At 52.0% G+C, this 15,330-nt stretch overlaps 3 protein-coding genes across 3 annotated transcripts; 2 read left to right on the top strand and 1 right to left on the bottom strand.

Annotated features, from left to right (window-relative positions):
* Positions 1-215: 215 nt before the first annotated feature.
* On the bottom strand, positions 216-1,667 carry CABS01_16636 (uncharacterized protein; the record flags this gene model as incomplete). The annotated part of the gene is made up of 3 exons (XM_060549966.1): positions 216-645; positions 704-966; positions 1,041-1,667. 3 exons carry the CDS (start codon positions 1,665-1,667, stop codon positions 216-218), a joined length of 1,320 nt encoding a protein of 439 aa, XP_060404544.1.
* Positions 1,668-3,146: 1,479 nt separating this feature from the next.
* On the top strand, positions 3,147-4,619 carry CABS01_16635 (uncharacterized protein; the record flags this gene model as incomplete). Its single annotated transcript, XM_060549965.1, has 1 exon — positions 3,147-4,619. One exon carries the CDS (start codon positions 3,147-3,149, stop codon positions 4,617-4,619), a length of 1,473 nt encoding a protein of 490 aa, XP_060404543.1.
* A 797-nt stretch (positions 4,620-5,416) lies between these two features.
* CABS01_16634 (uncharacterized protein) lies at positions 5,417-11,133 on the top strand (the record flags this gene model as incomplete). Its single annotated transcript, XM_060549964.1, has 3 exons — positions 5,417-6,983; positions 7,036-9,398; positions 9,784-11,133. 3 exons carry the CDS (start codon positions 5,417-5,419, stop codon positions 11,131-11,133), a joined length of 5,280 nt encoding a protein of 1,759 aa, XP_060404542.1.
* Positions 11,134-15,330: the final 4,197 nt, after the last annotated feature.

Genomic DNA, 15,330 nt, shown 5'->3' with positions numbered 1-15,330 from the left:
AGGATCGCGCAATGCTTCATCAACGCCACCAGCGCGTTTCATCCTGTGGTAATCGACGTTTGTGGCGGAACGAGATATCGCTGAAAGGTGGGCCAGTATACCGTCTGTACCCATCGCGCTAGGTATTGCAATGCGCACACGACGGAGTAGACACCGATGGCTTCCTCGGTTGTGCCCAACTCTTGTTTCATCCAGAGTATCTACCAAAAGTAAGCTTATATGCTTCCAACACGAAGAGAGGTGCAGACCGTTTCGGTGCCATTGCGAGTGCTGGCTACGAAATACCACTTGTGCCCCTCGACGATTACGCCGGGTAAGAACTCTGGCAAAGGCTGAGGGGGTTCGTTCTGCTTGGCAAGCCGTTCGAGGACCTCCCACTGAGCCTCAAACCAGATCAGAAGTTGTGTTTTGGCATCAATGAGTCCTTCGTCATGACCCTTGGTCTCGATGCTCAGTCCAATGGGTCTACGGCGCAAGGGCTGGTAGCTGGTATGATTGATTGATTGACTGGACAGATCATCCCGATACTGGAGTTCCTGGATCGCGCTCGCAAACGGCGCCTCGGGGTTGATGAGCATGCAATAGTCGACCTTGCGGGAGGATCCTCTGGTGTCAACATAGCAATCGATGATCTTAGCGGTCGGACTGTTCTGACTTAGTTGATGCACACAAGGCCTCTTGTGTTTGGCAGAAGACAACTCACCATGGTATGTATGACACTTTCCCCTCAGACCCTCGAGCTAGCAATGGCACCGCCAGTTGCAACACCTCGCCGTGCACGACTTGGTTCCACGAAGCTTCGCAGTAGCCCTCATCGGAACAAAACCTGGCATTCTCCAATATGCTCATGACCTGCGCAACAGACGGCGACTCGCCGATGTCGTCTCGGGCCGGGGCGTCATCGTAGTACCACCTCTCGATTGTTTGTCTCCTAAGCAACGAATCCGCGGCAGCGTCGATCTCGGCCTGGCTCGCAGAAGCAGTCAGCAATGGACAAAAAATCAGTCTTTTGGGAAAGGGTCGCCGGTGGATAAGCTCACTTTCTTCCTCATAGATATCACGTTGGCGCCCTTGTTGAACCTCGCCAGTTTCCCCCACATCTCGTGCAATGAACAGGGAACGCTCTCTTCGTTGGGCCAATACTGACGAACCGTGATGGGCGCCGTCTTGTACTGCCTGTAGGCCAGGTGCTTCTTGGGCGAGGCACGCGACGAGCTGGCGCCGCTTCGGGTGGAAGATGCTCGGGTGAGGCGGCCGGGTCGAGGGTCTGAGCGGTGAGACTTGACAGGGCGAGGCGTCAATTCTTGTAGGTCGATGACCGATCCATCTGATGACGTCGAAGAAGCGCTCGCTCGCTGCCTTTTTATCGGCGACGCCATCTTGTCGGACGAAGTTGGTGTCAAAGGGAGGCCACGTTTGCGACCATGAGATGCGCGATTGCATGTGAGGGTATTGTGGATGATCGGTTTGGGGGAGATGTCGGAAATGATGCGATGATGGTCGGTGTTGAAGTGAACGCCAGCATGGATAGCAGGACCAGTCTGAGAGGCCGCGACAGGAGCGGCGAGATCGTTGGGGTTATCGGGGTCGTCGTTCGCGACGACGTCGGCAAGCCAGGTCTTGATACTTTCCTCGCATCTACTGCATCCAGATGGAAGGGCCATCATTTATGGTGTCGAACTGGACAAGCAACATCGCATAGGACGCGGAGTGATGGAAGTGGAGTGGAGCGGAGTAAAGGTTGAGTGGTCATCGGGATGGGAAAAGTGGCAGTTGTTTCCTCGCCTCGTCGTAAGATAGTGACTAATAGTGGTTGCGAGGGGTAACTGGCAGCCGCTGGAGCGCATCAGTGTTGAAGCTCACAGAGGTGCCTCATCACGTGCTACCAAACTCTGCCGATGTGCTGTCGCTGGCGTTTAACGCGCTACTCCGTGCTGCGATAGAGAGATATGCGTCAGGGTATGCGCGGCTCTCAAGGTCGGTAAGGAAAAAGCGGGAAGTGTTAGATAAACGATATCGATTTAATGCAATGCCAATGGGGTCCATTGATCAAAAAGTGCTTGTTGTGCTTGATTGAGGGATTCCGTCCCATCCCGGTCCGAGCGGGGTTCCGTCTTATATTTACCCATCATCACCGGTTCTTGCATATTATTCAACGCATTTCTAGCATCCCTTTACCCAGACACAGTCGTCAATCCAGCAGATCTTCAGTATGGTCAACAGTGGCATAGTGAATGGGGATAAGCCTGTTGGATTGACGACTGTGTCTGATTACAGGGATATTAGAACTGTATTGAATAATATGCACGAACCGGTGATGATGGGCAAATACTCAATCAAGCACAAGAATCACCTTTTGATTAATGACCTCATTGGTGTTGCATAAAATCAAAATCTTTTGTCTAGCAGCTCTTGCATATTATAGTTATGCGGATAACCAAGTTTCAGCTGCCTTTCATCCGGACACAGGCGCCGATTTGTCATTTTGGCCTTGTTCTGCTTCTTGTTTGAGGTTAGAAAGATGTGTCAAGAAGAAGAATAACAACAACACCTTGCTTGCTTAGTACATAGGAATAGACCAATATGCACATTTTTGCTGGCTGCCAAGCTGTCGCCTGACAGTTAGCCTCGAGCCTAGAGGACGCTACCCAAGATCTCAGAGTCCCCATAGGGCCATCCTTCTCGCTTTTACAGGTTACATGATTATGTCAGCAATAGAAATGATATGTGCGTGTTGTTGTTGCCCCGCCAATGCTCGCCGGTCTACAACGTCAGCCAAACCTGACATGTTGCGTTCATTGTCTCCTCAACTTCATTCCACGATTTAATCCAGGTAATCATTCCGCGATCACTTCGCTGCTTGCTAAGCCGCCTTGCCCATGTCATCAGCTTGCCGTTCTACGATCCACCTTGGGTGCCGGAACCACATTGTGTCCGCCTGGCTTGAAGACGTCGTCGCAGCTATTTCGCCATCAGAGATAACGTCGCCACTGATCAATCTTCAACCTCAACCCGAATACCACCTACCTTCCCCGCCACTCTCTAGAAAAGTCTCGACAGCGTATGAAACACGCCAAATTCGTCAGACTCGACGCCCTAAGTGCAAGCGCTGTGCTGAGCTTGTTGGGCGAAACACATCCACTGCCATGGATACCGAACACACAACGCCGACTAAAAGGAGGTCCAAACGAACGGCAGCGAGGCGGAAGCCAGACAATGAAGCTATCGAGACATATGCGAAGTCTCCTCCGAGCGATGTGAGCGAGAACGTAACGAGCGACGAGAACGATCTTAATCTCGATGTCGAAGCCTGCCGCGGTTCCCCAACACCCCGACCGAGAGCGCGCGTTGGTAGAAAAGGGCTCAACACGCGCGACCATGTCGACACTATCCACGATGATTCAGCCATCTCCAACACGCGATCCATATCTGAATCCTTGCCTCTGCGGTCATCCTCTTCTACGTATGCCCTCGCCATCGGTGCCGGTGTCCCGGAGCTCCCTCACCCTGCCGATGTCTCGAGCACCAGGTCACGAAGCCCCATCAAGGCAATGGCAGACCTAGGGTTTGCGCAACGGCCCGTCAAGGTTGTGCCACTCGACAAACCTGAACAGGTCCCGAGCGACATTAGACCTCTTTTCGACGCTATCCGAGGCTTCAGATCTGATATTAGTATTGTGCCGTCAGCAGTGGAAGAGCAATTCAACGCCAAGGTTTCGGCAATTACACCATTCGATCCACCAACCGAGGCGAAGAACATATGCCCGACGCCTACATCGCGGTCACGCCTCCAGCTGCAATTTGAACTTGAGGTTCTCGGCCAAGTCGTGCAGGAGACGAGCAAAGCCTTGGCAAATGACCGCGGCGAGGCTCACTGGAACGAGCGTGTCCATGCGCCATTGCTCATTGCTGCCGTAGAGCGTGACCGGCAGAATACCGAGGCTGAGGGTCGCGTGAGTATATTCAACTCGACGCAGGCTTGCATTGCCGCGAGCTGCATCCCTAGGCATGCCCACGGACTGAACTTCCAGGCTAAAATGGTGGACTACTGCATGGCCATCTCCAGCCCGCAGATCGAACAGGCAGCCCGTGACGCCGTTTCCACTCAAGACCAACGCCGCTTAAGGCTGCGTCGCGTCCATGGCATGGGCAGCAGTGCCAGTAGCGCCAGTGCCAGTAGTGCTAGCAGCGCGTCAAAATCAAACGCCAGCAGCTCAAGAAAGGACAAGCAATCGCCTCCTCCTCAGTCGATCAACCACACCGAATACGACCCTTTCCGTCTACAGCCCATCACCGTCAGTATTGAGACTAAGAAACCCGGTGGCGACGAGGATATGGCCAGGGCGCAGCTTGGCGTCTGGGTTTCGGCCCACTTCCTGCGCCTACACGAACTCATAGGACTGAAGCGTCTCGACGTGACTCTCCCGCTTCTCCAAGTCACCGGCAGCACATGGCAGATTCTGTTTGCCACAGAAACAGAGCATGAGATTGTGAGTCTGGATCACTCGGTATTTATTCTTAGTGATCTACAGCTAATCCGCATCAGCGTATCTTACAGTCTTTCCGTCTATCCGGAACGGATACTCTTCTGGGTTGCTATCGCGTCACAGCACTGCTGAGGGAGCTTAGGAAATGGAGCGAAACGACTTTCCACGACTGGTTCTTAGCTGCCTTATCAGACGCTCAAGACGGCTAATGCTAGCCGTTGGACCGGTCTAGCCCATAGGAAGCTAAATCGAAGCGACTTGAGAACGCGGAGTCCAAAGGACCGTTGCAGCGTGAAGTCGGGAGAGACTCAGTTGACTATGCCTAACCTAGTGAACACGATCAATTGTAGTAGAATTGGTAGAAAATGCCTGGCAGTAATTGTTTGCGTCGACAGCCTACTCAAGTATTCGCCGTCGGAACGCGTCGAGATACGGCCGTCCGTGTACAATCATTGGCCCGACCCCCCGTCGCCCCACTCCATGTCCACCCCTGCCCTTCCGGGAAATCTCGACGCGTTCCCTGGGGCCCCTGCTTGGCCGATAACATCAGTCACGCCCTACTTACTACTTCAGTATCTCTATCTTTTAATGAAATCTCACCGCGTTCCGAAAGCTGGCCACGGTGCCTACCTAATATCATATACTTCAATATAACCGCCTTGTTCTTTCAGTCGTTACACGTAGTAGTAACTAAAAGATCAATTAGTATAATACAAAACTTACCTAGCCACGGTGGCCACCTACTTACGTACTTGCCGTCGGAACGAATCTCGACGCGTTTCAAACCCTCTTATCTCCTGTCTAACTGCTTGCTTATTACCATACGAAAGAGAAACTAAGTTCCTTAGCGGCTTATGCCATGAGCAAGCTGTTTTTTATCTTTGTAACGAATTGAGAATAGGAATCATATTCTAGTCGTACACGGCCATATGGCGCTCCCGTCTCCCCCTCCGTCCCAGCCTACAACGCCGCATGGCTTGACGGATAGGCAAAGCCGGCGCCTAGAAGCCCTGCAACTGCACTTGAACGAGCCTGAACCGGTTCTCATCTGCCGACCTTGCGGCTACGCCTTGAAGCCGTTCGGGGAGCGGGTTAGCCGTCACCTGGCCGAGAAGCACAACATATGCAAGTCCCAGCGCCGCGGGCTAAGCGCCCTGGTGAAGACTCTCGACCTGGGCGATCCGAACGACGTCGCCCCACGGCCCGATGGCCTGCCGGCGCACAAATCCCTGACAGTCACCCGCGGCCATGCTTGTCGTCACTGTAGCTATCGGACGGCCAGCGACGACCTGATCTGCCGCCATATTTCGAAGACACACGGCATCAAGGACTCGCGGAAGGCGGACGGCTGGCAACGTGACCATATCTACAGCGGTATCCTACTCCAGAGCTGGTCGCAGAATGGTACGCGGGGCTTTTGGATAGCACAGCCGCGAACGTCGGAGTTGCCGCCACTCGGCAATGATATGGGTGCTCTCGGTGCTGGCGATCCATCACCGCAGGCCGCGCCCACCGCCCAACAGCAGGCCCTGCTCGCCGCGGCGCATCATGCCGAACGAACTTACCTGGCCAGCAGTCCCTGTGTCACTACCGCCGCTACAGGCCAGGTCGACGTGGCTTTCCAGACAGGCTGGATGCGTCGCACCGGCTGGGATCTCATGTTTGACGGTGCCCGCCGCGACTTGCTCGTTAAGATGTCGCAGCTGCCGGCTCTTGTTCGGGATCGCTGGGAGGCCGAGCACGATATGCCCCATGCGAGCTCTCGAGAGGATGAGGCTAGACTGCAGTCTATCATGTCGGCCGTGGATGGCGTTTTTGACCGTTGCGAGGACACAATACGCCACACCGATGTCTCCATGCGTTGCTGGCTCCGGAGCTCGGAGTCCTACCGCCCTTACAAGGCGCCGTTCGAGCTGGTCGGCCGGCGCTCGTCCACTTATAAATACCGCCGATCGGTAAAACGACTTCTGTGCTTCTGCATTCGATTATGGCGCCTTCCACTGGGAACGCGGCTGTCGCACTGCCAGAGATCACTCACCATCGCTCAGTCGCACGCGCTTGAGACGTTCTGGTCGGATGGCATCTGGAATACATTACGCCGGGATGACGCCCCCGTTGTCAGCCATATCGATTTCGACGCCGCCCCAGCTGACGAAGATACAACAGATGCGGACAGTCAAAGTGTTTTGCGGATGAGAACAAGAACTCGGGCAAGGAGGATACCATGTGCTGAAGCACCTAACCTTTCAGCAGGCCGTACCAATAGATGTGGAATCGTAGAGAGCTCACGTGGAGATCTCAAGAACAGTAGTGACTGCCATGATGTTGATGATGGAAGCGCTACCGAGACCAGTGATGACAGCGATTACGAAGACCTTCCTAGTGAAGGGTTGGAGTGTTTGCAAGATCACGACCATAAGAAGACGTCTGTCAGAACTTATGCTACAGAGGATAGGCTATCAACCGACGTAGCAGCCCAGTCTCTATCGTTCTCAGGTTAGTTCTATCGTGCTCTTTCTCTTGCTCTTTATCTAATACAAGTTCGTAGATCGGGGTCTGAGAGGGGATTACTCCTCTACTGCTCTCGAAGACCTTACGCTGCGTCTGTTGTACTTCCTCATGACGGAGGAGTTTGAGGATGGCCAGTCCAAGTCAACCCTGCTGGTCTACTTTAGCGGTGTCCTCGGCCTCACGTCCGACGGGTCCGGGTTCCAGAGCCCTGGGAACTACACGGCAAACCTATCAGCGTTCATCTACTGCGCCCGCTTGATCGTCATCGAGGTCCTGCTCCCCCGGACCAGCCACGACTACGTTGGGTACCCGGCGAGGCCACGCCACGGACAGCTCGAGATACTCAACCGGGTCCGCCGAGAGACGATGTGCCTAGCGTCGCAAGCGCCGCTTGGTGAGTTCTTGAGCCTCCGCGCGTACGGGCGGACAGTGTCCCCCGCCGACGGGCCCAGCTTCCGCTTCAGCTGGAGCGACGACGGCCAGACAATCTCCTGGGACGACGGGCGGCTATCCTTGCAGCAGTTCCGGTCGCTCGCGCACGACATGGTTCAGCACACGGCCTCGGCTGTCGACCGGCTGATGTATGGCTTGCACCCGGTCTTTGATCTGTCCAAGACCAAGGATCGGATGGCGAACACATACCGAGGCTATTCTTTTGTCTCGGAGCCGGCAAACGGCCTTCAGGAGGCCTACCTGGACCTCTCGCAGCGGGCCTGCCTCTCCACCATCGACGGCCTCTTGTCCGCGGAAGGCTGGCTATCGCGCCGGGTGCAACGCTATATTGACGACAGCGAGGCGCTGCTATCCGCCCTGTTCGCTTTGGTTCACCTCACCGGCGGACAGGCTGCGCGGGGTTCCGAGCTGGCAAGCGTCCAATACCAAAACGGGACGTCGACGCCGCGCGGCGTCTACGTATATTCCGGAGCACTCCTCCTTATCACGAGGCATCACAAGACCCGCCACACGACGAATAATGAATTCCAGGTGGCGAGATTCCTCCCGGACGTTGTGGGAAGACTCCTTTACCTCTACCTCGTCTACATCAGGCCCTTCACAAGCATGCTTACTAGAGCATGTCTTTGCGCGCCCGGTACGCCGGGCGCCCCCATCTTGTTTGCGTCGCCGTCGGGCCCAGACATGCCATGGTCAACCGACAGGCTCTCCAAGGAGCTGTTAAGAGCTACCACCCAGTTCACGGGGCAGCCGATCAATACCCGGACATACCGTCAGCTTTCCATCGCCATCACCGAACGGCATGTGAAGCAGATCCATTCTCTGTCCAACCAGTATGACGATAGGGGCCGTGATGCCCCGATCGAGTCGGCGTTCGCCTGGCAGAGCGGCCATCGTCCTTTCCAGCGGGCGGCCACGTATGGCCTCGATGGGGCATACCCGGACAGCCTCCAGCCGGCCTTGTTGGAGCGATATAGATGGGTCTCTAGGCAGTGGCACGGCTTCCTCAGGCTAGAAGCATGCGACCGTCCGACTCGGGGGACGACTTGGCAGGTAGATAGTGCATCGTCGCAAAGGGAGGCATCTAGTTCTGTTATCACAACATCTCGCACGCCTTCACAGGATGCTCAGAGCACCACTCGCAAACGACAAGAGTCGCCAACGGCTTTAGTAGCGCCTCCTCCCGAACACCATCACCCAAACAAGCGTACACGATTGAACACGACTTCTGAGCCCAGCGAGGCCACTACACTGAGCATCCACTGCGTGAGTGATCCCCCAACAGGGCCAGACACCGCGCGTGGAAGCACGGACACCAACAGCGCAGAACCCCAGCAGCGAGACAGCAGAGGCCCAGCCAGTCCCCAGTCAGGGCCAGGGACTGAAGGTGGGAATAAGGATACCAGCAGCGCGGAACACCAGCAACAAGACACTATAGATCCATTCGTGTTCAATGCCGAGTTCTCGGTCGCTCTCTGCAAAACGTGTCGGTACGCAGTCGTTAGCGACGAGGTCATGACGCATCTCAAAACCCAACACCGGGGTATCCGCGTAGTCGAGAGGAAGCGGATCACAGACCGCATTCAATCACTACATGGCATCGTGCGCAGCCAGACCGATTTGCAATCATTCCGATACCCGGGGCCCAACACGCCGCCAATCGCACATCTCGCAGTGCCGAAGACGGACGGCATACGGTGCGCGGAGTGCCAGTACGTGTGCCGGCAGCTACAGACCATCCAAAGCCATTGCCGGACCGAGCATGGATGGGTGAATGATTGGCAGAAGGGTGGTAATGTCCGGGAGAGGGCCAAGGCAGCCAGGATCTTGCCATGGACAACGGGGGTGCCGTGCCAGCGACTCTTCCTAACGCGCGCGGGGTGCCGGTGGTTCGAGGTCGGGCGGGATGCGGGAGTGGCCGTTGACAGCAGCGAGCCGGCGCAGCAGGTGCCGGACAGCCCAGCGTGACTGATTTCATACCAAGTAGGGAAGATTCGTTTACGTTTAGAAGATTTTGATTTTCTATAAACTCAAGTATTTTTCACCATGTTTCACTTTACAATAAAAAAAGAATGTTCGCAAAGGGTAATACTTATTATATGACTGTATAACGTTAAATTATTTTCAATAATATCTGCCATTTACAATAAAGAAGTTAGCATAGTAGGAAAGGTCTCTATTATAAAAACTGAAGAAAAAAAAGGGGCTATTTGGGATGAAGATGGGGGGGGGGGGGGGGGGGGGCGGATCTAGTAGGGAAGATTGGTTTACGTTTAAAAGGTTTGTATGTTTTTATAATCAAACTATAGAACCCAGCTCACCACTCTCGAAGACGACGAGGCCCAACATCGAGTACAGCGTGGTGACGGTCGGCGGGCCGGGCCACGACGGCCCACGCCCGTCTCGCCGGCGTCGCAGAGCAGGGCGAGGCGGGGAGGACAGAGGCGAGGAGGGGGACGTCATAGAGGAGGCGTGCCGTCGGGTCGCGGAGGCGTGGCTCGCCGACGGCCAGCCGGGCAAGGCGATCATCTACGCCACGTCGATCGAGAGGGTGGAGCGCTTGAGCGCCGCGCTGGGGTGCCCGGCATTCTACAGCGACATCGACACGGTCCAAGGCAAGGCGGAGCGGCTCGCGGCATGGCGACGGGGAAGCGGGGCCGCGGGCGGGCTCGTGGTGGCGACGAACGCGCTGGGGCTCGGCATCGACATACCGGACGTGCGTCTGGTGATCCACGCCGACATGCCGCGGCAGCTCCCGCGGTTCGTGCAGGAAAGCGGGCGTGCGGGACGGGACGGGGCGCCGAGCCGGTCCGTCGTGATCTGCCGAGGGGCGGCCCCGGGCGGAGGCAGGCAGCGGCACACGGAGGCCCCGCAGGAGTTCACGCGGACCCGGGAGTGCCGGCGGGCGGTGCTGGACCGGGTGATGGACGGGCGGACGGACCGGTTCGGGTGCGAGGCGGGCGAGGCGCGATGCGACCGATGCCAGCAGCGGGCGTTCGCGGAGGACGTGGACGGGGTGCTGGAGCAGGGGGCGGCGGAAGAGGCGGTGCCGGAGGCGTGCGTGCGGGCGTTCGAGGACGGCGAGCGGCGGTCGGCGGCGGCGCGGCGGTCGCTAGAGCGGGAGCGGATGCGCGAGGCGGAGCAGGGAGAACGGTTCCGGAGACTGCTGGAGACGTGGGGCCAATGGTGCGTGTACTGCTGGTGCCGGCAGCGGGACCGCAACCACCGGACGGCGGACTGCGGGGCACGCGGGCGGGCGGAGGACTGGACGGAGGTGGAGAAGGGCATCGCGCTGGCGGAGCGGGAGCTGTTCGGGAAGCGGCGGCTGGAGAACTTTTCGGCGTGCTTCACGTGCGGGCTGCCGCAGGAGATGTGCGGGTTATGGAGGAGGGTGGAGGAGGAGGGGGAGCGGTACGAGAAGACGGCGGGCGGGCGGTGCCCATACGGCGGGCGGCTGCTCGAGATGTACGGCTGGGGCATGGTCCGGGCGGGCGCCGGCGGCGTGGAGACGGTGAAGAGGGTGATGATGAAGCAGGAAGGACAGTCACTGGCGCCGTCCGAGAAGGACGAGTGGCACACCTGGCTGGGTGGGCTCGTCCGGTGGGACGGCATGCAGTGTAGCCGGTTGTGTAGAGTAACGTATCTGTTGTGGGAGGAGGACTTGGGAGAGATCTTATACTAGATGCTAGAGCGATATCTATACTAATTTTTAGGTATCTGTCTTCAACCCGGGCCCGGGCGTGCTTGCTACAGCTCATCGCTTTTCAAAGGAATCCAAGATACGACGAGCGAGTCCACAAGGGTCTATACATCAGGCAGGGTCTAAGGAGAATTCCATATAGATATAGACTATATAACGCACTTTTTCTCAATCAGAGGATATAAAAAAGGTTGTACAACGGAAGCACATCTCAGTTCAACAATACTGTCTATTTAGCATAGTTCGGAAGAAAAAAAGGACATATTAAAGAGACTAAGGGTACGTTTTACAAATGACCACTAAGTATTATCTAGATATACTAGCCATCAACACAACGGTCCCGGATATCTATTCTTCCACAGCACATCCACACTATCATGAAACTATATTATATATAACCAAAGTATTAACTTATTCATATACTAAACGTTCATCGATTCGTATGGAACAAAAACAAAAGAAGTAACGTCTAAGACGCTACCATAAGCCGAGACTTTGTATTCATAAACGAAAATAGTATAACTAGTTAACGGATATAATAGGCGAGTGAAACACGTTCTTCCCGCACTTTATAAGTCGGGTTTTATATTATTTATTATTATCCGAATATAAGATGCAAATATAAGAAAGTTTATAAAAAGAACTAATAAGAAATAGCTAGTTAGATGAAAAAAGTATTATGGATTTTATTTTTATTATACTTGGCGTGATCACTTATTTCTATCTTATCCAAGCCCCGCTGTTTTACGAAACGGTTTAAGACTTAAATTATATTTTTAAATTTCTCTGTTCGATAACCAGTTAAACTGTTAACTACTACTAATTGAAGAAATTCAATAAACAGTTTATATTTTCAACAAAAAATGAATTTTTAATAAATGATCAAAAGCCCGACTTCTCAAGTGTAATAAGGGCGTGTTTCGCTCGCTTGTCTGTTTTACTCGCTTACTATATACGTTATACTAAGAAATAACTAAAGCCATACGCTCGTACTACTTTTACTACTGTATTTAATATGAAAAGGACTTTTAACTTTATTGATAAGTTAAGTTGACCGGGATTAGTATTATGAAGACTATTATGGTAGATGTAAGGGGATATAACGTAGATATACGATAGCTCGGATAGGAATAGCGTGAAAAATGAAGAAAAGAAAATAAAAAGATGGTTAGAGTATTATTGTCATACCGAGTAGGATTAGGATTTGGGCAAAAGATAATACTTAACTTTATCATAGAACGTAGGAACAGGGACAGGAATAATAACGAACATAATCTAGGCTATAATAAAGCATAAGCTAACAACTAAAAAAAGCAATTCCTCTACGTTTATTCTTATACCAGGTTAAACGGGTTATATTATAACCAAACATTATTCTATGACCATTACGTCAAGAAGTATTTCCATTACAAGGGAAGTTAGGGGATAAAAGTATAGGTTCAATACAGAGGGATATATATAGGGTTAGAAACGAAAACCGTACAAAAAAACTAAGCTGAAGAGGGAAAAAAAAAAAAGGAGAAACTGAGAAAGACGAGACAACACTTGGTATTAATCGGATATTATATCATAAACGACTTATACTAGAGTAATGAAGGCCGGTTGAGTAGTAGGGCTTAATAAGGATAGCGTACAAAAGGAAAAGAAAGAAAGACGTAGTTATGTAGTATTACTTTCATAACGGGCAAGTTTGGGATTCGGGCAAAAGATAATACTTCATTTCATCATTTAGATTGACAATAAGGGCGGAACACAATCCAGTTTAGAAGAGAATACAATTTAATACCAGAAAACGTATTACTCTACGTTTAACTATTCTTATAACAAACGGAAGTGTTTTGATTGTAACTAAATAGCAATATGAATTATTGCGTCAATAAGTATATTAGACAAAGAGGGAAATGAAGAGAAGAACGACTATTATAATTTTGTTAGGATGGATGTATCAAAAGAAAGGACAAGTGATGTAAGAAACTAGACCAAGGAGGAAAGACGAATTTAAGAAAGATAAAACAACACTCAGGAGTATCCGCGTACGAACTCATACTATAAACGGTTTATATAACAGTAATTGGATTATAAGTAGGTATAATTTGAATAATAAATAAGAGTCACATAAATAAAATGTACTCAAGGCTATAACGAAAGAAGTACGCCCGTACTAAGTAGTGTACTATTACTAGAAGTATTATAAGCCGCGTTGTTCCGTACCCATAGTATACAATATTAAGGTACTTCGTTCTAATTGCATATTTATCTTAGACAGGGAATCGGTAAGAAGAAAAAAGAGAAGGATTAATATCTTATTTTAAAACAACTTTGTTCTATATCGCAACGCTTTACAGGAGGGAATGCGTACAACATACTACAACATTACGTTATAAGGAAGAACAAGAACAATATAAACAACAAATGCTTACATAGTATAATTAAATAACACGGGTAGTTACCCATCACTTGAAGGAAAAGAAAACATCACATACAAGCACCGGACACTAGCCGAGCGATCAGTAGAGGTAGGATTTATAAGGAAACAGGGGGGTTGAAAATCCAATCGAAATAGGACATTGTATTACATATAACAAGAAGCTACCGAGGAGAAAAGAGAGAAAAGAGGGGTGAAATGCCATTGAAGACTATGCGATTACGATGAAGGGATACTTGAAGACGGCTGTTGTTGCTTGATCGGTACTGATACATGTCGTACGAGGGAAAGTTAAGAGAGTCCAGAATCTAAAAGGAATAGCGTATTAGAACAGTAGGGGCTTTTCTTTATGGCGTGTTGATGTGCTATGGAGTGGCGCATGCCGAGAACGGGCCGGGCAGCGGGCGAAGGTGAAAGGAAAAGAAGATCAAGAATAAAGTGAAAAAGGCGTTGGAAAAAAGCAGGAAGGGAGTTTATATCCAATGGATAAGAAGGATACTGAGAAAAAGGGTAAAGACAATATGTCGTTCTAACGGGGTGGAGTAGGTCGGAGACTAGTGGAGCGGTCTATGTTAATACAGAAATAGGGTTATTGATAATAAACGGATAGAGGGTTAGGGTACATTACTCTTTACGTCTATAAGAAGAAGAGATGACTATTCAGAATAGAACGCAAGGGAAAAAAGGAAAAAAAAAAAAAAAAAAGACAGGTTTAGGAAGGGAGCTTTGAGACGTTTGAGAAAGGGCTACAATCAGACAGCGATAAGAAAAACGATGAAAGATACTCGATCCGTGACTGTTCGCTTCGCTAGAGGGGAAGGGGAGTGAAAGGGTGCGCAATGCGAAAGAGACGGGGCATCGGGACAGTACGGGCGTAGATTCAAGGCGCGTTCATCTACTTGATATTAAAGAAGATAGAGAAGGGCCGGGGGAGCTGGGAAAGGCAGAGAGCAGAAAGGAAACGAAAGGGGGATGAGCCAGAGTTGAGAGGGAACATATAGGCTTCTATAAAAAGGATAATAGAGGAAAGAAACATGTTGGAAAAGGGGGCCGAAGAAAAACAGATCGTTCTAACGGGGTATATCGAACAAGATGCCGCTAGAGCCGGTCACAAAGACACAAGAATAGGGTTGTTCTTACACAGGAACGGATAGAGGGCCAGGGTTAGCTAGTACTCACGTCTACGAGAGGAGATGGCATATGAGGATGGAAGGCAGAGACGAAGGTACAGGAAGAGAAGAAGGAAGAAAAAGGGTTATTTGTAAGGGTTGGGGTTAGGGCCGAGACTAGGGAGGCATAAGGGTCATGATGAGTTAGGGTTACAGGGAGCGGGTCGGATTTGCTTACATAAGCAAGCTCTTCGGGACGGACAAGAGAAGCAGAAGAGAAAAAGAAGTACCCGAGCCGGACCGTTAGCGAGGCACGCCCGGCAGGGCAGGGGCATACTGGGGCCGAGCGAGCCGTGGGGGGGTGGCTCTACGGGGGGCTCTGTGTGAGTGGGCGTGGCCGAACCTCTAACCCGGGCTCTGTCGTGGGGCTAGGGCTAGGGCTAGCACCGGTTAGGGTTAGGGTTAGGGTTAGGGTTAGGGTTAGGGTTAGGGTTAGGGTTAGGGTTAGGGTTAGGGTTACGTCTCGGCTATTCACAACCGGATTTGGGAGTTGTTGGTTGGCATTGAGAGGCGTGGTGCCCTTCATTGCCCCCCGAACGTAGTTACGTGGTGTTGCAACGCGCGCCAGAGATAGGTATCACCGGA

This window comes from Colletotrichum abscissum (genome assembly GCF_030869225.1).
Source record: "Colletotrichum abscissum strain IMI 504890 chromosome Unknown Scaffold_120.1, whole genome shotgun sequence".
Taxonomy (NCBI): domain Eukaryota; kingdom Fungi; phylum Ascomycota; class Sordariomycetes; order Glomerellales; family Glomerellaceae; genus Colletotrichum; species Colletotrichum abscissum.
Note: the sequence above shows the minus strand (reverse complement) of the source record. Positions and strands in the feature narration are given on the sequence as shown.